This window comes from Schistocerca americana, chromosome 1, assembly GCF_021461395.2.
Source record: "Schistocerca americana isolate TAMUIC-IGC-003095 chromosome 1, iqSchAmer2.1, whole genome shotgun sequence".
Classification (NCBI taxonomy): domain Eukaryota; kingdom Metazoa; phylum Arthropoda; class Insecta; order Orthoptera; family Acrididae; genus Schistocerca; species Schistocerca americana.
Genome location: NC_060119.1, coordinates 1,054,082,405 through 1,054,106,959, shown reverse-complemented (window position 1 = coordinate 1,054,106,959; position 24,555 = coordinate 1,054,082,405). Strand labels below are relative to the sequence as shown.

General features: G+C 39.6%; 1 protein-coding gene across 2 annotated transcripts in view; it reads left to right on the top strand.

Moving 5' to 3' along the window:
* LOC124617109 (mitogen-activated protein kinase kinase kinase 15) overlaps positions 1-24,555 on the top strand; it is a 165,139-nt gene that overhangs the window by 85,271 nt on the left and 55,313 nt on the right. The window contains exons 18-19 of one of the 2 annotated variants that reach the window (XM_047145239.1): positions 7,232-7,372; positions 21,545-21,634. In XM_047145239.1, coding sequence (XP_047001195.1) covers positions 7,232-7,372; positions 21,545-21,634 — 231 coding nt within the window. The remainder of the gene's footprint in view (positions 1-7,231; positions 7,373-21,544; positions 21,635-24,555) is intronic. The other variant, XM_047145240.1, reaches the window with a different exon arrangement.

Sequence of the window (24,555 nt, the reverse complement as noted above, 5' to 3'; positions counted from 1 at the left end):
GCATGCTTTTTCCATTGCCTCTGCAACAGCGTTCGGACCTGTTTTGTGTACCATGGGGGATCAGTTCCATCTTTTACCAGTTTATGAGGTACGAATCTCTCAATTGCTGTTGCTACTATATCTTTGAATTTGAGCCACATCTCGTCTACATTTGCATAGTCAGTTCGGAAGGAATGGAGAGTGTCTCTTAGGAAGGCATCTAGTGACACTTTATCTGCTTTTTTAAATAAAATTATTTTGCGTTTGTTTCTGGTGGATTTGGAGGAAACTGTATTGAGCCTAGCTACAATGACCTTGTGATCACTAATCCCTGTATCAGTCATGATGCTCTCTATTAGCTCTGGATTGCTTGTGGCTAAGAGGTCAAGTGTGTTTTCCCACTCTCTCTCTCTCTCTCTCTCTCTCTCTCTCTCTCTCTCTCTCTCCCCCCCCCCCCCTCTCCCCTCCCCCCTCCCCCCACCCCCACCCCCCACCCCCCCACCCCTCTGGGTCTCTTGCCCACTACTATCGTTTCAGTCAACCTGTCTCAGTATCCTGCCAACTCCCATTGTCTTAACATGCCCATACCATCTTAATCTTGTATCTTCTATTGCCTTTTGCATGGGCTTCTCTGTCACTATGTCTCTCATCATCTCATTCCTTACTCTATCCAATCCAGAAATCCTATTCTGCTTCTTTGAAATTTCATCTTGCAAGCCTGTGTCCTGCTCAACATCAATACATTCCTGAATACAAGTCATGAAATATTCTGTAGCTTGCACCAGTTTCCTGATTTGTGCATACACCACTTGATTCTTATACCAAAATGTATGTAGTATGGTTTACTATTGTTCACTTCCTCTTATATTGTGCCCCATAAGGAAAAAAAAGAAAAAAAATTGAGCAGTGTGGAGTGTGTGCAAGAAACTTGATTGGACCCCTGTGTGCCATCACTTGGTCTGGTATATTTTTATACACTTATGCACACACACATATTACATGGTGGTTGGGCCTCATCTCATTATTAACAAAGTCTGTCACTGGATGGTGATAATAGAAGGGAAAATATAATCAGCAAGCATTGTTAGGTACTTTTCTCCAGTCACGATACCTTCAAAATGGAAACGCCCTATGAACTCCGTCATAGATAAACAATGCCACATGTACGCACTAGGGAAATCAGGATCCTTTTAACCAGTAATGTGAGGACTATGTTCGGTTCAGTGCATAGTATTTCAAATTGACAATTTCAAAAGTTTAAATTGTGTTTCATCTGCCAAAGCAATGTTACCCATATGTCCTGGTTCACAAATAACTGTTATCTGAAACCATTCATAAAATTGTACCCTACTATCTGTTTCATCCTTAGATAAGGGATAATGCAGTGTGCTTTTCCTCGGAGTGGGTTACTCATCACTAGCCCTTATACTGCTGACAGGAAGGGCACCTGGCCAGACTACACCATTAACATTACCAAATCCAGATTCATATGTTGAGCCTTGAAGATATGGGATAACAGCAGTCAAAAAGAAGACATTATCCTGGGTTAATTGTCACTTAGGAGAAAAATATTTATTGCACAAAAGTGAGAATAGTAATTGTTTGCCCACAGTCATCTGATGCCTCTACAAATCAGTGATGGGATGGCGAGGCGCGGCGACTTGAGCTCACCGAGAATTTCTCGAGCCTCTAGTTCTCAAGCAATTCTCGAGAAGCTCACGAGAAACGGCTCGGCGGCTTGTGCCGCTGCGCGCCAGTTGGCTATGACAACATAGCCGCGCCGCTGTTGTTTTATGAATTGAATGCCGCCGCTAGACAAACACGCTCGCTGCTTGCTGTGCTCGTAACTAGTATGTCTCAGGTTTCATTCGAGTAAAGTTGTTATTCAAATCAATATGGACACTCGAAAACAAACTTCATGGTGCTGACAATACTTTACGGAGGATGGAGATAACGTTACTTGCAGCATTTGTCGTAAAAAATCTCCGTAATGTATAAAAAAATACAACGGGCATGATTAGACATCTTATCGAGCAATAAAACAGCGACGTCCATGGATACAGAGGCTCATTCTTCCAATAGTGCGAGGCAGACAAAATATCCAGGTACGTGTGGTACAAAAGGTGAATTCCGTGCAAAAGTTCGGATAGTGTCCGAAACGGTCCGCCATGCTTAAAAAAATTGATTTTTTAATCGTACTGCGATAATCTACAACATACCCCTAAATCAAACCTATACTGTCCTAGCTTTTGCACGATACGCTATGTAATTTTATTGGGCTAGTTGTCGAGCATAACGTAGCCCCTCGCAGGAGCACTGATCTAAATCTTACGTTTCTCTTCATAGGGGGAAATAAACGGCAACAACAGCTAGATGAAGCACTAGTGGCCATGATAACAGACGATTTTCAACCACTTTCAATCGTCGAGGACACTGGTTTTCGACGTTTTGTTTCACTGTTGGACCCACAATACTCGATACCAAATCGAAAAAAGTTGCGCCTCATGATTGAGGACGATTACCATAAACAGAAAGAGGCTGTAAACTTGGCCGTGGAAGACTCTACTTGTGTTTCTTTAACGACCGATATGTGGACCTCACTCAATAGTGAGGCATATATTGCTGTAACTGGTAATTTCATTAAGACTAATTGGTGCCTGAAAGCTTTAGCTCTTGAGACATTCCGTTTCCCGGAAAAGCATACAGCGCTAAATATTAGTGAGGTGTTAGATAACGTGATTTCAAAATGGAACATTGAAAACAAAGTTGTAAGCATCACAACTGACAACGCCAGTAACATGACAGCGGCCGTACAACTTATTCACAGTGGCAACATAGATATGCAACATGTGCCTTGTTTAGCACACACTATCAATTTAGTTGTGAAAAGTTCTTTGAACAGCAACAGTGAGTTCTGCATAATGCAGGAAAAGGCCAGAAAAATTGTTAGCTATTTTAAAACAAGTTGCAGTGCTCATCAAAAACTCCATGAGATCCAGGATCTAATGAAAACACCGGTTCATAAATTGATTCAGGAAACCGAAACCTGATGGAATAGTACGTTTTATATGCTACAACGTCTAGTGGAGCAAAAGGAATGCACTGCAGCCTGTTTATCAACTTTGTATTCAGGTGTAGAGAACCTCACAGCTGACGAGTGGCGAATTTTGAACAAATGTTTGTGTGTACTAGAGCCATTTTAAGTAGTAACAAGTGAAACCTCAACTGAAAACTACACCTCTCTTTCGAAAGCTATTCCAATAATCAGACAGCTAATCATAACCGTATGCAATGGGAAGTGGGCTACCACAACAGCGCAAGAGCTACAGCAACGTCTGCACAACTCACTAATAGCCTGGCTAGGCTTAATAGAAACAAATAAAGTACATGCCATTGCCACAGTTCTCGACCCAAGATTCAAAACGTTACCATTTACGAATCCCGTTCATTCAAAACATGCCGTTGCAAGCCTAATTGCAGAGTGCACAAACGAGGTAGGGACCGTGCTCATTCGGCTGCTAACGACACTAGCCACGAGTACCATGTCGTACAAAACGCCAGTAGTTCCTTATGGGCTTCTTTCGATGAAGAGGTTTCCAATAAAAATCTAACGAAAAGTGGTTGTGATAGCATAGACCTGGAGGTACAACGATATTTGGAAGAACCGTACCTACAACGCACGGATAATCCTTTACACTACTGGAAAAAAAATGAAAACAGTTACCCAGATCTAGCTATCGTGGCAAAAAAATATCTTGCAATACCTGCAACTTCTGTTCCCAGTGAAAGAATATTTCCGAAAACAGGACTACTTATAAACAAATAAAGAAGCAGACTAAAAGGCCAATTGGTTAATAAAATCATATTTCTAAACAAAGGTCGACGGCAGTGTAGCAATGCGATGTGAAAATGCCTTCTGCTGAACAACTTTTGTTTCCTTTCTTCAGTAAGTAAACGCATGTACGCAGTTTCTGTATATAAAAGGCTATAGCACTTCTCTTTTACATTTAAGCATGCATGCATACATGCAGAATGTACAAGGTAATTTATTTTGTAAGAATAAAGCTTCTGTTTTATGCGAATTCTGTGCTTTGTTTTAAACAACAATTCTATGATTTTGGTCTTATGAGACATAAACTAATACTTCAGTAAACATTAATAACGGTAGTGCAGTTGATATCAATAATAGAATTTCAAAGTTTTCCGAGCACGTACGTACGACGAGTACGACCGCTGCGGCTCAGTGCTTCATGTACCGAAGGTTTGCGCAATTTCTCAGAGAGCGCAGCACTGTCAACTTCTCGAGCGTACCCGAGAAATTCTCGAGAAATTGCCTTCGTGTCGCACGTTTCTCGAGCGCGATCATAGCCCATCCCTACTACAAATTAGATACTGTAACTGCACCTTTAGTGCAATCTACTCCAGTAAACTGTATTAACAATCAATCCAACTAGTGCTAAATATTCATATTAGTAGTTACAGGGATTACTTGTAAATTACTTTATTACTGTATTTCTTAGCAGAATAACTACTTTGAAGGAAAAAGAAAAACCATCGTTTTTCCTCTTACATTGCTCAACTGATTGCCTCTGATACTTCAAACGAAGTATATTTACAAGGGTCAATCAAAAAATTTCTGTTTGAAGGCCATACAGTCCAGGACTGGCATGTCAATCAGGCAAAATCACAGGAGCATCAAGGTAGTTATCTCACCTACGCACCAAGTTAAAGGTGCCTGTTTGATAAACATCATGTCCTGCTGAGTAAAGAAGTCCATAACTGTCTGCTGCACATTCTTGTCTGACAGGACTCATCAACCCTTCAAGCCCATTTTAAGGGCTGAAGGTGTGATAATCACATAGTGAGAGATTGGGGCTGTAGGATGGGTGCTTGAGTATCTCCCACTTGAGTTGGCCTAATGTCTGCATTGTGACATTTGCAATACCAGCATGGCATGGACTCGACTAATGTCTGAAGTAGTACTGCAGGGAACTGAAACCGTGAATCCTACAGGGCTGTCCATAAAACCGTAACAGTACGAGTGGGTGGAGATCTCTTCTGAACAGCATGTTGCAAAGCATCACAAATATGCTCAATAATGTTCATGTCTGGGAAGTTTGGTGGCCAGCAGAAGTGTTTAAACTCAGAAGAGTGTTGCTGGAGCCATTCTGTAGCAATACTGGATGTGTGGGTTATCATGAAGCAGCAGCCTGGAGCTTGGTGCAACATTCCACAGTGGTGGCTTTTGACTGATATGCTAGCTCATACATATTCTTTTCTCTGTGATGGATCTCTACCTACGTTTGTCCTTCAGCAGTCAAGAAAAGAATAACAGCGAGTTAGTCCTGTTTGGACACATCTGGGAATAATGACATTGTAGTTGATGTTTCTGCATTCACCACATGCACGTTGAAAAGACACGATCTATACACTAATCCCTTGCTGACAGGTCAGTGCTTATAAGCCGGGATCAGAGGTGCACTATGTTGCATGTATGCTGCAACAGCACCCTCAAACGGAAACTGTTTGGTTGCCCCTTATATAACTTAACTCTGAACAAATTCTTAATTAGAGTGCAGCAGTAAGGATGGTGTAGAATACTAAGGTGTTTATTGTTACTAAATTTAAGTAATTTTCACTAATGTGTCTGCTATGGACAACTATTGTGTTCATCTTTATTAACTCAGTTTTGTTACGTTGTTTTTTTGTCTGTCTTTTGGGTGCAAACTTTGCAGTTGATTTTAAAGTAATTCTTCATGAGCTAGAGACTTGAAATTTTAAACACAGCTGAGAACTGAATGACAGTGCAATATTAACTCGCTTTCTCATCTGTCTGGTCCACCTAGCTCCCACAGTGGTGGAGGCAGGGGTGAATAGGGTTGGTAAATGCTGATGCCTCGGCTGCCCTGGAGGTCTTGTGTCTTGAGTGGGTAGTATTGGAATGCATTCCAGATGGTATACGTAGAACTCTATGATGGCAACTAGATGACACTGCTACGTCTGCAGGTCTAGTATTGCCTTTGCAGCACTGTTCTGTTGATATCAAAGGGCCACGTCCATCTTGCCGACCAATTAATGCTCACAGCTGCACTATAAACCTAGGTGCACTGCAGCTCTGCCTTCAGTTGTGTATTCGCTGTGCTTTCATATTGTTCTCATTACACACCAATCCATTGAGAAATTTCACACATAGAAAACTAAAAAGCAGAAAGTAATTGTTTACAATTTTTTTAATATGTTGAGTTTTTAAATTGGGCTAAAAATATATAATAATTTCTCCTAATCCCATACAGATAGGTCTGAAAATTTGTGCTTTTGAATTTTTAATAGTTACATAAAATCTTCTAAGATTTTTAATGACAAATGTGGGGTGCATGAAAGGGATAATAATAAGAAGGTGAACTATTCCTGCATCAATTATGTATCATATGTGCCCCACATTTTACATTATAAATCTTACAAATATTTTCATAGCTGTCAAAAATTCAAATCACAAATTTTCAGGACTATACATGTGGTGTTAGGAATCGGCATGGGGCTGGGAGAAATTATTTTTTATCTTTTAATGTGATTTAAAAATGTGTTGTTATAAAGATTTATTTTTATTTAAATAATTATTAAATTTAAGCCATTATGCTATTTAGTAATCTGTGAATGGCCAGCATGTGGTGCCATCCATAAACAGGTCAGTTGTATACAGCCTGTAAACCGATAGGACTTTTTGAGTTAGCAAGTGAACTGTGAAACATGGTATGAACTTACTGCACTACACATAACTATTTGAAATATTTGCTTGCCATAAAAAATTCCCTTCGTAAAATTTACTTAAGAAAATTGTCTTTTAATAAATTTAATGTATGTTCTCTCATCCATAAATCCTGCTGCTGCTGTAGTTTGCTTAAAAAAAAAACATTTCATTCTAAAATTATGTACAATTCAAATTGCCAGCAGCTAGTTTCAACAGATAGAAGATGGTTTGGGGGAAATAAGGTACTCATGTCCACATTTTAGTTTTGGACCAAGAAACAAAATATTTTAAATAGAGAGTATATACTTCAATTAAAATTATGATAACTGAGAAACTCTTACAGCTATAAACACATTATGCAAAATAAGAGATCTAGTTGCCCATTTTTGGCTTTACTATAATGAGTATATACTGTGAGGATCATGTGTGTGTTTTTCATGTGCAAAAAAGCTTGTCTATTAAATCATGGTATTATCAAATTATGACCGCTATAATCTTTTTCAGTAAAAAGAAGAGCTCTCGACTTAGTACTCCTCAAGAGTTCAGTCGGAGCATTTCAGTACCAGCAGACAGAGTAACAGTTAAAATTGATAAAGGTGCAAGTAGTCACAACAGCACTCATGGTCAGACATCACCTGAGGACGGGTAAGTTTAAAATCTTATGCAGTCTTTGCATGCCAAGTGCTTGGCATACATGTTTCCTATTTCCTTGCTTATTTTTGTGTTTATGTTGTGTATTTTCTGGTATTAGCTTATGTATGTTGTCCTTATTGCACAAAAAGTATTGTATTGTCTTTGGTAACATGTGAAATGTGTGTTGTTCAGTTTGATTGTTAATTTTTAATGCTGAATGAATTAATATTTATGCTCTCGTAGTCTCCTCTCATGCAAACACTGTATTTTTAAACTCAGTTCTTTGTCCTGGCTGTCAAACAAAAGCTATTCTGATCACTTTTATATTTTTTCTCATTTATCTTCAACTGTCACTATTTTAGGGTATTCCTTTGTTGCACTATTATTCTGCTATCAAAAAAGAAAGTTAGTAATGATCATAAAATACTTACAATGGTTAATGTTAGCTGTTGTTGGAGCCATGTCTCATTTCACTTTGATATCTAGTTGTGGAAGTGTTGGGCATTGGTTTTTAATGCAATGTTTCCAGGGCACCCACATTCTCTCTTGAAGAATGCATACATGAAGATTTCTTCCTTGTCCCTGAGGCTCCTTCTGTGCAAGCAGGACCCTTCTGAGAATACACTATATTGTGCAGAACTGCACTAATGGAAGTACTGAGTGTTACAAGAAGGGAAGTGAATTGAAACCGTGGAAGGTATGGACATGGCCCAGAAACCCTGGAGGGAATGGACATGACCCAGAATACCAAAAGCACCCATAATTTAGTCAAAAAGCTCAACTGTGATCCTATGGTTGTCAAAAAACTGCCAAAAGTAACAACACTCAACCTAGTTAGCCACCAACTCCTAAATGGAAAATCCAACAAAAGGTATCAGAAGTCCAAAATCATTAAACACCCAACACAAGAACCAAATAACAGTAATCTCTCGACTATCTGACCTAATTGGCAGAAGGTCAAGCTAGATATAAAAAAAGCCAGACTGGCAGGAGCTCTACAAATTCTCTATCCTGACCCCAGCCATACAATTCAAAACACACTATTTTATACCAAAAACTGACTTTTTTAACATGTTATACTGTCTTACATGATACATGCTAATTATGGGTGTTTGTTATGTACACATTGTACCCTTCAAAGATTATTACATGAAACATAAAATGATTTGCATTGTAAAGTATGAATGTATGATTACATGTGTTAAAAGCCAGACCTAAAAAAAAGATGAAACTTACAAGTTTGAGGTTTTAAAAAATGTCTTTGATGATGACTGTTTCCCTCTTTTAGTTCTCTTGCATGCTGCAATATCCCTCCACTTATGCAAACAGATGATATCATCTGGTTTTCCTTCCCCCTGCTCATTAATATACTGCAGTACTGCCTCAGTTCTCGTGAATCCTTCTGAATGCGTGACGAGATTTCTCATGTCATCCAGGTTTGCCTCCTCCTCTTGTGTTACTTCCTCCTGAGTTACCAGTTCTGCAATATTATTGTCAGTTAGTTCATCAACTTCATCAATTGCCATCCATTCTGCGATGTCCTCTGCATTGACATCCTGTCAGTACAGTACATTTTTGAGCAACAAAATGATACCATCATTTCCATTTTTTACTTTGGTTTCACACATGGGTTCAGAGTTAAAATATCCACCTTCATGATTTAAAAGAAATTTTCCAAGACCTTATAAGTCTTATGTTTGGAATCTCTTCCCATGCTTCAGCCAACCACCTTATGGTATCTAGCGAGTCAATCGCTGATGTCAACAAAATAAGATGATGGTGGTGACGCTACTTCTTTAGGATTTCACAGATATTGTGGTGCACTGGCTGACAAAGAACAGTACATTTTGTGGTGGAAATAATGCTATGATGTCTCCATCTCTGGGTTTCTACAATTTCCTTATTGATGTAAGCCTAATCTTCTGGTTGTCACTTGCATTACTGCAAGCCAATAGGGTAACTTGTGCCTTACTTTTCTTGTAACTGGATGCTGCAGCTTCCTTTTTTAAAGCAAGTGTTTATGTAGGGAGCATCTTCTAATTAAAACCACTCTCATCACAGTTGTACAATTGTTAGCGTGAAATTCTTACCTCATCAATTATCTTCATAAAAGGTAGTCTTTAAACAGTGCCACAGCCTCTTTGTCAGCAGGTAAAGCCTCTTCACTAATGGTAACCTGGCAGATACTGAACCATTCATCACTGGTACTATATTCTGAATCTTTTCTTTCTATTTTCCACTGAGATTGGAATGCTTTTTTCCGCAATATTGACCCGGTAATGGGCAAACCTTTTCCTCTTAAAAGTTCATGCCACAAAAATAAATGTTTCTCAACTTATTTATGCTTACATTTCAACATGTCTTTCTTATTATTATTTGACTCCTGCTAGCTTGAGTAGCATATCACTTTTCAATTTCTCTTTGATTTCTCTTCCTGTTGCCAGCAACACTTTGTCCTACCATAACTTCAGAACAATAGTTTTGACTGTTACATAAAATTTCAGGTGTGCAGCCAAATAAATTTCACTTCTTCTTCTAATATTTCGGCTGTATACTGCCCAGTCATCTTCAGAGTGAGCCGAGGAGACTGATTCTCCAGCACTTGTGCTGTCCATTGAAACACATGGACTGCATCGCTCACATGTCGCCACAGATACACATAGTGCCAGAGATGGTGATCGGGTGCAAAGAGATTTAACATATGCATGGAATTAGATCTGAGGCTGCACGGTCGATGCACACGGTTATATCAATGTACACTGCGAGCTGCACCGTCACAACATCTTTGTGAGTTTATTTCAGAAAATGCCGGATTCCATGCTTTGTCCAAGTTGAAGCCGCTATCTCTATTAATTAAATTTGGTGCCAACCAAGTTTCAATTGCTTCTTACAACCCAATAAATCTATGGTGGCAGAGGACTGTATTGACACTGAGCACTCTATAATGAATGATAACATCGAAATTTTAGCCTTGACTTCAATTTTCGTGACTCGGTAGTGAAAGAAGCAATTGAAATTCAGTTGGCAGCGTATTTAATTTATAGAGATAGCGGCTTCAACGTGGACAAAGCATGGAATACGGCACTTGCTGTGATAAACTCACAAAGATGTTGCAATAGTGCGCGCCTGTGCGTGCGCACACACACACACACACACACACACACACACACACACACACACACAACACACACACACAGGCTTTAGCTGTTTTAGCTGTCAGAGACTATGGTCATGTGTGTGTTTTTTCTATTTTTGGCGAAGGCCTTGTTGGCTGAAAGCTTATTTTGTGACAGTCGTTTTGTTGTGCCTATCTGCAACTCAATGTGTCTGCTGTATGGTGATTAGCAACTATCCTTTTCATAGTATTGTTACATTCCATAGTGGATTTTCCATTGTATAATAAAGGTAGAATATCTTGCACTTCCACAGACAGAAAAATATACATGTCAAATCATGATTTAGCGTCCAAGTGGACACAGTTTTTCTTTTTTAAAGCTACAGACTGTTAAAAGACCTTGTTACATGATTATTTTGTCTTATTTTACTAATTCACCGAAATTATTGCTGTGGTCAATTTTTCATAGGCAGACAACACAAAGATGTAACTCGGAAAGAAACTGTGGGGAAACAGTTTATGCAGCTGTCAGTGGAAAAGGCTGGTTGAATTGAGGAGTAACGATGATGATAAATAAAGGCGTTAAAAGTATTGCGGGAAACTTGAAAATACCTGCTAAGCTACTGTTAGATCAGTTTAATTCCTATTGGACTAATTATACCAAAAACAAACTCAAGGACTTAAAACATGTGTACCTGTAATTTTAGGAGTCCCTAATAGCCATTTTTAATTGCTAAATGCCTCCATTGATAAACAGTTTAAGGAATTGGGGGGGGGGGGGGGTGTTTGGGGAAGGAGACCAGACAGCAAGGTCATCGATCTCATCGGATTAGGGAAGGATGGGGAAGGAAGTCGGGCGTGCCCTTTCAAAGGAACCATCCCGGCATTTGCCTGGAGCGATTTAGGCAAATCACGGAAAACCTAAATCAGGATGGCCGGATGCAGGATTGCACCGTCGTCCTCCCGAATGCGAGTCCAGTGTCAACCACTTTAAGGAATGAATGAAGGAACTGTGAACTAGCTCAATACAAACTTTGATGCAGAGTCCATGATGGAATAACAACAGTATTATGAAAAGGATGGATTGTTACTCACCGCATAGAGGATACAGTGAGTTGCAGCCACAACAAAAGGACTTTCAAACATTTAAGTTTTTGGCTGAATTGCCTTCTTTGGAAATAGAGAACACATACATAAGTTCACACAAGCACAACTCATACACATGTGGCCACTATCTCCGGCCACTGTGACCTGGGGGTAAGGAGTATTATGAAGTGGGGAGGAGAGGGATAGCAACGTAGGGGAAAGGTGTGCTACTTGTGAGTGCCTGCAGGGATGTGGTAATGTCAGGATAGGACTGATAGATGCAGAGTCTGTTGGCTTTGCTAGTTGGGGGAGGGGGCAGGGGGGGGGGGGGATGGGGTGAGTGGGAAAGGGAAAGGGAAGTGGAGAGAGGTAGAGAAGGGTAAGAGACCAGTGGGTGCATTGGTGGAATAAAAGGCATGCCTTGGGCTGGAACGGACGGTTATAGGTAGGTGGAGGACACAGACTACCGAATGTTGAAGCCAGGCGCATTACGGGAAATATATGTTGCAGGGAGAGTTCCACCTGTACAGTTGAGAAAAGTTAGTATTGTTAGGGAGAATACAAATGGCACAGGTTGCAAAGCAGTCATTGAAATGAAGCACATCATGTTGGGTAGTGTGTTCCAGCAGTTTCTTGGCTACAGTTTGGAGGTAGCCTTTCATCTGGACAGACAGCTGATTAGTTGTCATGTCCACATAGAAAGCTACATAGTGGTTACAACTTATTTTGTAGATCACATGGCTGCTTTCACAGTTAGCCCTGCCTTTGATGGGATGGGAAATGTCCATAACAGGATCGGAGTAGGTAGTAGTCGGGAGATATATGGCAAAGGTTTTGCATCTACATCTGTTGCAGGGACATCAACCAGGAGGCAAGGGATTGAGAGCAGGGTTGGAGGAAGTATGGACAAAGATATTGCATAGATTCAGTGGACAGTGAAATACCACTGTGGAATGGGAGTGGAGGATAGCGAGTATAATATTCCTGATTTCAGGGCACAATGTGAGAGGTAGTCGAAACCCTGGCGGAGCCCCCTCTGATTGGTTCTAGATGCTGAAATTGTGCCCATATAATTGGAACACCGTGCCAGCCCCAGCAGTTAGTTGTTTTTAACTCTTGACAACAATGGCGCAGATAGCTGTCAAAAGCTCCAACTGTTTTATTTGAAATAATGTGCCCTGTAAGCTTAGAAGAGTTTATTCAGGCATGCCACTGTGAAAGACTCCAAGGATATTGTAAATATTGATATTAGGGAATCTTGACAAGGTTAGAATTACCAATGTGGACCGAGCGAGGTGGCGCAGTGGTTAGACACTGGACTCGCATTCGGGAGGACGACGGTTCAATCCCGCATCCGGCCATCCTGATTTAGGTTTTCCGTGATTTCCCTAAATCACTCCAGGCAAATGCCGGGATGGTTCCTCTGAAAGGGCACGGCCGACTTCCTTCCCCATCCTTCCCTAATCCGATGAGACCGATGACCACGCTGTCTGGTCTCCTTCCCCAAACCAACCAACCAATTACCAATGTGACAATTTCTTGTTATACTGTATATCAAGAATGATATAATTCCAGGGGACTCGCAACTGTTTGGTGGGTTCGTGCTTGGCTACCATGGAGCCCCAGCCTTTGCAGCATTTTCTCCCTTCCGTGCTGCATGTCTAACCTCTTGCTATTCTTTTTCCCCTCTCTTGGGGAACATGTCTGGTGTATTATTGGGATGTTCTGCATTCTGTTGCCGACGAGTGAACAGTCTCACCTTTGTTTTTTGCTCCCTCTTCCTTTCTTAGTTTCCCTTCTCCTCTTGTTCCTCCACTCTGGCGTTTGAGGATCCTCTTTTTTTCTTCTTCCTCCCTGTGCACTCTTGAAGGCTGGCCCACGCTCTACTGCTTAACATTTGACTGGGTAACACATAATTCCCAGCCCCGGGTCGACATGTAGGGTTTGCACCTACCCCCTGGTACAGGCCAGGCCTAGGGAAGGGTGACTGCCTGAGCTGTAACCTTCCCAAATTTCCGATTGGTCCCTTTGTCAGGTGTTCGGGAGGTGTGAAGTGAGGTGTGAACAATCAACTAAGGCGGGTGCGCCCCCGTGTGAAGGGGCCTCCCAGTTGGAAGGAAACACTCTTAGTCCTCACATGTATCTTACCTGGCAGCCCGCTGTATGCGGTCCTCAGTGTCCTACCTGTCCTCAATGGTACTTCCTGGGGTGCCAAACGAACCACCCTCCTCTGTTTGTACTAGTCCTTTGTCCGTTCGAAACTCGACTATGAGAGCTTTGTTTATGCGTGTGCATGCCCATCCCCCTTACGCCGTCTCAACACTATCCACCATCATGGCATCTGTTTGGCCATGGGTGTCTTTTACTCTAGCCCGGTTGAGAGTCTGTATGCTGAAGCTGCTAAACTACCACTGTCCTACTGCCTTAGCAGGTATGCATGCTGTTTGTCTGCCATGTGTGGCCACCCCTCCTTTGGTGATTCCTTTGATCGTGAGTATGGGGCTCGTCCCTCTTCTTTATTACCTCCTGGAGTCCACTTTCGGCACTTCTTATGTCGGATTAACTTCACATTACCTGCATCTTTTCTGGTGGGTGTGCACACTTCACCACCTTGGCTTCGTGAAGCAGCCCATGTTAACCTTGGCCTTCATTTGCTTCCTAAGGACACTACTTCAGTCTAGGTCTATTGCCTTCAGTTTCACGACCTTAGCATGGAACTTCGTGATAGTACCTTTGTATACACTGATGGCTCTCAGACTGACCGTGGGGTTGGGTGTCTCTTTGTCTTTGGTACCTGTGTCTTTCAATATCTGCTTCCGGCACACTCCTCAGTATTTACAGATGAGCTCCTCGCCCTGCCTCAGGCCACAGAGTGCATCCGGCGACACAGGCTTTTCAATTGTGTCCTCTGGTCAGATTCACTCAGTGCCCTCCAAAGTCTATGTGTGCTGTACACTGCCCATCCCTTAGTGCAGCAGGTCCAGGAAAACTGTCACTTGCTCACTCTTGGTGGAGCCAGGGTCATGTTTCTGTGGGTTCCTGGCCATGTTGGTCTGCCAGGAAACGAGGCAGCTGACACTGCTGCCAAGGCTGCAGTCCTCGTACCTCAGCCCATGAGTACCTGTATTCACTCCGATAATCTCTGCATTGCCATATATCAGCAGGTGGTGTTCCTTTGGCATCTCCAATGGTCCTCCCTTCATGGGAATAAGCTTCAGCTTATTATGCCTCCTCTAGCGCCTTGGATAACCTCCTCTCGGCCCTCCCGCCAGGAGGAGATTATTTTAACTTGACTACATTTTGGGCACTGCCTTTTTAGCCATCATCATTTGCTAAGTGACACTACCCTACCACTTCGTACTTATTGCACCCAAATTTTAAATGTTCGCCACTTCCTGATACACTGCCCTTTTTGTAACCATTTACGTTCCAGCTTGGGTTTGCGATCTGATTTATTAGCTGTTTTAGCGAATGACGGGTGGGCTGTTGACTGCTTTTTACTCTTTTTGTAACCATTTACATTCCAGCTTGGGTTTGCCATCTGATTTATCGGCCGTTTCAGCAAATGACGAGCGGGCTGTTGACTTATGTTTTACTTTTTATCTGCCGAAGCAATATGGCAAAGGCCATTTAATTTTTAGTTTTGGACCTCTGTTTCTGTATGGTGTCTTTTTTAGCCCTTTTTCCACATGCCTGTTTTTAGCTATCTTCTCTTCTGTCAATTGGGACTGTCCTATAGTAGTTTAACTCTCCTCTGTGTTCATGTTCTATAGTTCTGACTTGGGCGTGTATGACCCCAGTTTTTTTTGTGCCCTAAAAAGAAATTAAAAAAGAAAACCATATGTATGGCTCACATAAGGATAGTGAGGACAATATTAGATTGCATAGAGGAATTCAAATAATCATTCTCCCTGCACTCCATATGTGAATGGAACGGGAAGAAACTGGTACAATGGGATGTACCCTTTGCCATACACTTCACACTGGTTTGCAGAGTTTCGATGTAGATACAGATGGGGATTAGTTATATTGATTTTGTATTAATACTTGTCTTTTTGACTCCTGCACTCATAGGGGGAAAACATATTGTGAGGTGAGTCAGAGATAGGCATTAGAAATTGTTTGTTTCCCAATAATAGCTCTAACGTGTGAGTAAACTGCATATATAATAAAGATTACTATACCACTTCTTTCAGAGCCTCTCCACTTTTGTGCTGAAATTATTCTTTTGTGACTTGAATTGTTTAAACAACCACCAGTATCAATATACTTCTTCGTGTTATACTGTGTCTAATGGGAAGTTCATTAAAAGTTTCTGTTTAAACAATGTGATTTATTTTAAACAGTGTGTTTTATACAGTCTAGTCTCCTAATAGGTTTGATTAGTGACTAAAATTTTGTTAAACAGATACAAGATGGGCTGATTTTAATATAATTACCTATTGTATGTCAGCTTTTTTGGGTATATGAGATACTGTAGTTGAATTGGAAGAATCATAATAGTGATTGAGTAAGTTACTCACTTTTTAGTATTAGCATATGCTCATAAAATGCAGAATTTCACTACTTAATTGCCTATTTATTAGTTGAGCCCTTTTGCAATACTTTGCTGCCAGTAACATCTGCACAGTTGTGTCTTCAGAAAGTAGGTTGATATCCAACACACACATTTCCAATTATTAACTACCTAAATGAATCTATTAACTACCTGTTCAAGACCTCTGGCATCTCTTTACTGTTGGTACTTTCTGTTTTCCTCTTTCTAAATCTCTCTCTTTCCTAAACCTTGATGCTATCTCCCCTTTTTTTACATGTACTCCACCATTCTCATTTGTTCTTGCAATGTATTAATTAAGAAGATCGATCATGATATGTGATGCACTGAAAAACAATATGCCAGAGACTATTTCCTTCTGTTTTATGTTCTCTTCACTTTTTTTGCTCTGTCAACTTTTATTTATTCTTCCAGGAAAACAAATCATTACTTTGAAACTCCATACTAAGTGCATTTATATATTTTATGTTTCTCTTGTTTTGATATGCTTTCTTTTTAGGAAAACATTTTTTCCACTGTTTGATGGAAAATTGCTGCTAGTATCATTTCATCACATGACAAACGTATTCTAGGAGTTCTTGCAGTTATTTCCTATGACTGAAGTCTAGTGATGGCCACATACTTCTAACATTTTCACTAGAAAGTGGGTTACTGTGCTCTGAACCAAGAGGCAGCTGTTGTAGATGCTTTTGGGAAGTGTGTGCGAGAGTCATCGTGATATCTGAAAGGAAGTGAGTGTGACGTGACGTGATAACAGAATACTCCCTTCAGAGCATTACCACAGCATCTGGTTCACAGAAAACAAGTGCTGTGGTGGTACCAGCTGCAGTGATGTGTTTTATATATAATGAAATCTTTATATGACCTACATTTGGATACCCACAGTTGTTCGTTCAGATACAGTTGGTATGATCCTCATAGAAGTGCAATAATTATTTATGACATAAGTAACATTAACCTTGTGATGGCTTTCATTGCTGTTAGATTCCTCATCTGAAGAATAAAATACAATTCACTCTAAATATTCTTTACTGTTGTGAACTGCTGTAGAAAATTAAAAAGCATACCATTTACAAATAGTGAATTTTATGATATAGTCTGTTAGAAGGACACATTATTTTGAATAAACTGTGGATAGACTGTAGAACAGAAGCTTAGGAGTGTGGAAAGGCAATGTAGTTGTCTGCAATCTCCTCACTTTAAGTGTAAATAATGTAAATTACGGATGTATGTAGAGGGATGGCAAATTTATGAGATCATTGACACTCAGAGCTGTTAGTGAAATACTCTTATGTATTTAGTGTTGATTTTATTCTCCATCTAATTGCATATTTGCAAAGACTTGCAACCTAGTTTTCAGACTTATTCCCCACCCTTCTCACTCTCTCTTGACTCCACCACCAACCCCCCCCCCCCCCCCCCCCCCACCTCCAAAAACACACACACACACACACACACACACACACACACACACACACACACACGTTAAATGCTAATGAATAGTCAATATCAGTCTATGGTTAAGCTCCATACATTAGGTATCATCATATAGAACTGAACCTCCCGATTACAGTTTTTATTTGATAGGCCATAATATGGAACAGGTAGTGTGTAGTTATCTTTCATTAAGTTCAGCTACTGAAACTTCCTTAATGTTTTGTGAGTGTGCCTCTTGTTTTCCTCTGTGCATGATAGACCATATTAAATTCTTCCTGTTAAAATTGAAATAACATACAGTTATTCAGTATCATTGGAGCCCCTTGATGTTCTGTGTAGTCAGTTGTCCACTGATTAGTTTTACTTATTTGAGATGTTAAGAGCACTTACAACCAACACATTACTTTCCTTTGCTCCTATATTGCTCTCGTATTAGTTGCATTTTTCTTTCTAAATTGAACCTTTGTTTTTTTCTTTTTCTCCCTCCCCCCATTTTATGATACCTCATTTTTAATGATAAACACCATGAAATTATATAGTGTGTGTCACAAAATTCGAGGAAAAAAATTATGTAAGTACAGATAGGGGTGGGTTTTTATCTCATTCCAGTCCTTCCAGGACAGCAACAGGTCCACTCAGCCTGCTGTAAAATGAGTACTGAGGAGTTTTCCTGGGCTAAAACGTGGTCAGGCCATTCGCCCTCTCCTAGTGCCACAGGCAGTGAAGTAGGGCTGTATTCTACTTACAATTAGGTCAATAATGTAGCCAGAGACTTTGCTACACCTACCATCTGCTTTGAACTGATTCACCTCAGTACTGGCTTCCAAACGTGCAACAATAAAGAAGTGTCTGACACTAGATGATCTGGAAGGATAAGAACTATTTACAAGGGTGATCCCATAAGTACCCGGCCTGACCGAGAGATGGCAGTCATTGTTGAAAAATACCTCTGGATTAGAAAGTACATGATCTACAAAGCATCTGTTTCAAGTTTGAAGATGCCACATTGTTCAGTATTTGTTTGGCAGCCATCAGTTGTGAACGTTGTGAGTGAACTTGTAAAAATGGAGAAAATTGGTTATCGTTACGTGCTACAATATTTTTTTTCAAAGGCCTCAGCGCAACCAGTTTAAAGCTGAGCTAGATTTTACTTTGGAAGAGTCTACTCCTTTGTTGACAACAATAAAATATTGGGTAGCTGAGTTTAAACTCAGAGAAACGGAGAGAGCAAGCAACGAGAGGCCATACGAGCTGCCAAGACGAGCATTGCTGTGATCTACCAAATGAGGTGATGACTCCAGAAATTGTGAAGAAAATCCACAAAGCGGTACTGGATGATTGTCAACTGAAAGAGCGGAGCTGGCAGACATAATAGGCATTTCAAAAAGTGTGGTACATCGTATATTATCTGAAAATTGGTCATGAGAAAACTATGTGTAAGGTTTGTGCCACATTTGCTCACACTTGAGCAAAAACAGTTTTGTGAAGATGTTTCAATTGAGTGTTTAGTGAAGTTTTGCAGCAACAAAGCTAATTTTTTGTGCCATTTCATAACCATGGATGAAACATGGGCCCACGACTTCACTCCTGAGACAAAACAACAATCAAAACAATGGACACAAATTGGAGAACCGACTCCAAAGAAGGCGAAGAGTGTTTCATCTGCAGGCAAGGTCATGGTATTGGTTTTTTGGGATGCGTGTGGGATAATTTTCATTGATTACCTTGAAAAAGGGAAAAATATCAACGGCAAGTATTATGCAAACATATTGCAATGTTTGGGTGAAGAAATCAAGCAAAAATGGCCGCATTTGGCCAAGAAGAAAGTGTTGTTTCTTTTGGACAATGCACCAACTCACAAGTCCGTTATTGCAATGGCCAAAATTAATGAATTAAAGTTTGAATTACTACCTCATGCACCCTATTCACCAGATTTAGCCCCCTCGGATTATTTTCTGTTCCCAAACTTGAAAAAACAGCTTGGTGGTCGAAGATTTTCAAGAAATGAAGGTGTGATGTTGGTAGTTAATGGCTATTTTGAGGGGTTAGACACTTCTCATTATAAAAAGAGTATCAAACTTGTTGAACATCACTGGGAAAAGTGTATAAAGCTGAAAGGAGATTATGTTTAAAAATATTTTTTTTCCAAAATTTTTGTGTTTTTTTTGTTGGGTCAGGTACTTACGGGACCATCCTTGTAACAAGGGAGGAGAAATGAACAAGTTATAACATATAGTGAGGTGGTTGTTTGTATAGAATGTGAAAGTTAAGTTATGAGCCTATGAAATCAGTTTCATGTACCAAGTTGATTCCACAGAAAATATAATTTAACACATTGTTAAACAGAATTTCTGACCTCTGCTTACCCTCAGAAGGTGAAATGTTTAGTACTCATACAAACAAAAATAAAAGTGACAGACTGCTTGCTGTAGATTTTGAGGCAGTTCCTTTTTCGTGGAGGGGATAGTGCAGGAGGAGAACAAAAATGAAAAAAAAAGAAAGAAAAGAAAAAAAGTGATACAGAAAATGAATGAAATATAATAAATAAGTAGGAGGCTGGTGAGAAAAAAGATCTGGTGTCAACATGTATTCCTCCCTCCCCATTCTTTGCTATTATTCTCGTTGCTTGCTCTCTTCATTTCTGTTCCAATAATCTATCTTTACCATCTCTAGACTGAAGTGCTTACCAGTGCTTACTCTCACTTACTTTCTTATGCTTCCTCCATCTAGGACTACCCTTGTTCTCACTACACGTAGGCCCCTCTCATCTAGAGGTCTGAGTGAACTGCCTTTCATTTTTAACCTTCCATAACCTATTCCTCTCTCCTCTCCAAGAAAGGAACTCATTGTTCCAAAAGCTAGAACAGTATGTTTTTCTTACTTTTAAATGTGTTCATAGTTAGTACTAATCATTTTGACTCCTGAAGGTAAGTTCTATTCTGTATCATAATTTATTAGTTTTTCTCAATTGAGTATTCCTTTGGTACAAAGAGATATATATGTGTATATATCATTTAAGGTACGGAAATAACTTTTTCTGGTATGAACTGTAAGGAACATGTGTGATACTGTAAATGCCTTTTTTCTAATATAATAGAGAAGAATGATGCAGTATATCCTCTGTGGATAAATAAAAGTATGTGAGAACTTGATACAGGTGGTTGGTTTCTGTTTCTTGATAAAGAATTGTATTGATGACTTCATAACAGAAACTGTGTTTCATATGCTGCAGTTTCTTAGTTTTTTGATAACCTGGCACCTTAACTGTAAATTTCAGCATATGTGCTTGTGCTATTGGTGGTTGAAACTGAGTGTCATGGAGCATTAGAAGCTGTTAATGTCCTGTTGTTTTATTTTGGGCTGTTGCACGTTGTCAGCTTGTTAATGCATATTGCCATAAATTTATAACCCCTAAATGGCCTGTTTGCTGGTGCACTAATACAATTGAATGTTAAGAACATAAGATTTCTTACTTTACCAGGCAGTCTAAATCTAACAGTTTACAGAAAAGACAACTGTCGTGTCATCCATTCCCCTGCAGTTCATATTCTCTTTTAAACAGGTACATACGGTGATTAAAAAAGAGAGTTTTTATTTTGAATTTCAATACATTTGGCACATTTAAGTTGTAACTTGCAATATGTGGCATTTAAGCTGTAGCATATGAATTGAAATCCATATTTTTTGTTTACTGTATTGTTTTTGTTTTGTTTTAACTAGCTATTTCAGTATGATGAAATGTTTGGTATCATTAAATATAATTTATTTGCAAGAAACCTGCATAATTTTTCACTCCTTATTTATATGCTTGGTCCAGTTTTCAAGTGTTTACTAACTCTTTTGTAGAGGAATTTTTATAACTAATGGAGTCATGATTGCCACATTCTTTTAATTCTTTGATTTTTTGAGTATTAAATGGCAAATCCAACATCTGACTCCCACAATTTGCATACTGACACATGTTTGGTCCTACCTTCTTCATGTGCTGTAGTGGCTTCAATACTAAGTCGAACCCTGTGAAATCAAGGGGACCTTCACTGCTCTCCCCAATCAGCATGCCTGCAGCTCTGTCTTTCTCCAGGTAAAGTTTTTATGGTTTTTTGTAATGATATTAACATTGGGCTTTGGTATTTTTAAAATAAATGTGCAGAGTTATGTTTCAGAAGGCTTCTTAATAAAATCTAATAAATTGAATCACTGAACCTGAATGCTTTAAATGAGTAAATTCCTAAACACAGAATTAATTAAAATGATATGCTAAAGTAGCACATATAAAAAGAGTTTTATGATAAAATACCAAAATATTGATTAAGCCAAATGCTTGATGTGTTGTAGTGTTTGTATTTTTGTGCCGTGAATTGTGTTTTGCTTGGGCCTTGCCACACCAATTTACAGTTGCATGGTTTCAGAATGGAACATTCCCCCTTTTTGAATTGCTCCTTTTTTTAAATAGTGGAGAGCATATGGTTTTAAACTAATTAAAACTGGACATGATGAATGGCAGAAACATGGTCAATACACCCATTGCTGTGTGTTTATATGATCTGTAAATGTATGTACCATATTAATCTGTTCCCAGTTTCAAGTACTAATTGTTTTTGTTTCATAATGTGGAACTTATTTATGAGTTTTATCAACAGTACATTACAGAAAATCTGCTTCTAACTAATTTATATTAATAGCAACATAGCAAGAAATGCTGTATTGTCAGTGTAGATTTGTTACTGTAGTGAACTCTGTGAAATAATAAGTGTCATATGCATATGTTAGGTTGCTGTGTTTTGAAAATTTATCATCTAAATTTTAGTTTTAAAAAGATATATTTCCATTTAAATTATACAAACAGTATATTTGCATGATGAGAAACAGCAATTGACAGTGTTAATTTCGTAACTTGGTTTCCAAATGTCGTGGAACAAAAGTTGTTATTGGTATGTATTTTCTTATCAATGGTTCTTATTATATTGCTCATCACCATTTTGATAGTAACATATTTGAAACATTTTTAACAGGAAAAATTTGAGGTGAATTGATGCATACAGGCACAAATGAGTAATAGTGGTAGTCGAAGAAAGGCTGTAATTAGTAAAAAATAAAAAGCTTATCATCCTTGTTATTTCCCCACTCCAGCAAGCTAAAACCAATTCTGTATGTCTCTTCTCTATAAGGCTTTGTTCACCCACAGTCTTCTTTCATATATAGTTTGAGAGGGCAGGGTAGAGGTCTGTCATGTTTTCTAATGAAAGTTGGTTCTGCTTTGGTGCCAGTGATGGCCATGTGTTGACTAGGAGGCGGCCTGTTGAGGGCCTGCAGTCAAGCTTTCTGCTTGCTAGACACACTAGACCAACACCTGGAATTAAGGTCTGGCATGTGATTTTGTATGACAGCAGGAGTACTCTTTTGGCTATCCCATGCATCCTGACTGAAAATTTGTACGTCAGTCTGGTGATTTGACCTGTTGTGCTTCCATCCATATATAACATTCCAGGGAGTGTTTCCCAGCAGGGTAACGCTCACCCACATATCATTGTTGTAACCCAACATGCTCTACAGAGTGTCAGCTTGTTGCCTTGTCCTGATTGATCACAGTATCTGTCTCCAATCGAGCACATGTGTGACATCATCAGATGACAACTCCAGTGTCATCTACAACCAGCATTAACTGTCCCTACATTGTCTGACCAAGTGCAACGGGCATGGAATTCCAAATCACAAACTGATGTCTGGTGACTGTACAACACAATACACACACATTTGAATGCTAGCATTCAACAGTCTGGCGGTTATGGTGGTTAGCAGTGTATCAGCCTTTCGCATTTGCAGTGGCTTATCTAATTTAATTTTGTCTCCTAGACAAGATAGGTGAAACTTCATTTCTGTGGACTTGGGGAAGTGTTTTGCTGGTCCGGTAATTGTTCCTGTCACCAATTCATACTTCATTATAAGTACAAAATATATTTAACATAGATTGATCTTGGAAGCCTTTGGAAATGTGTCATTGCACAATACCTGACATATGTTCTACGTCTTAGTATATGGGGGTTTTATTGTATTCTGTTGCTAATCGCTTGGTATATGGTATTATCTGAAGAGACAATGCACTGAAAATTGTACACAATCTGTCTTTCTTCATTTCCAAAACTCAGTTGTAGAATTTTTGCTCAACAGTCAACCTACAGTCTTGGTATTGCTGATTTTGACACATATTGCTTTCACTTTGTACTATTGCATCATTGGCAAAGACTAAGGCATAAGCTGTAGGATTTTTTCGTTTTTTGCTTTCAAAACTTCATCCATTATGATGATAAATAAGAATGGTGAGAGCCAATTTCCTTATTGGACCCTGTTCATCATTCTGAGCCATTCAGTTCGCAGCTCATGACCTAGTGACTAGCATTGCTACCTCTTTATCACGGAATCCCGGGTTCGTTTCCCGGCCTGGTGGGGATTTTCTCTGCCTGGGGACTGGGTGTTTGTGTTGTCCTCATCATTTCATCGTCATCATCATCATCATCATCATCATCATCCTCATCATTTTTGACAGATTGGACTGTCAAAAAATTGGTCTGTGAAAAGATTGGGACCTTGTACGGGTGCTGATGACCATGCAGTTGAGCACCCAACAAACCAAACATCATCATGATCATTGTGAGCCATTCTGATTTTGTGTTCTGGACAAGTTCACTACTCATGGTCTCCAGGTGATTGTCATAACCTTGCAGTGACATTCACAAGCACTTTCTTATACCTCCAACATTCCCAAATACACTTAAACTATAAATGATCATAGCATCTTGGTGTCCATTAAGAGCTCCAAGTGCCCCCCCCCCCCCCCCCCCCCCTTTCTCCTTTGTCCTCCTCTTCTCAGCACTTCTCATAAAGCATAGTTGCTGCAAAAACCAATGCAATAATGAATCTATAAGTCCCAAAGCCATGTTGTTCTTCCTGTGGTTCAGGTTCAACAGATTTTGTGTAAGTCTACCCTCAAGAACTAATTCAGAA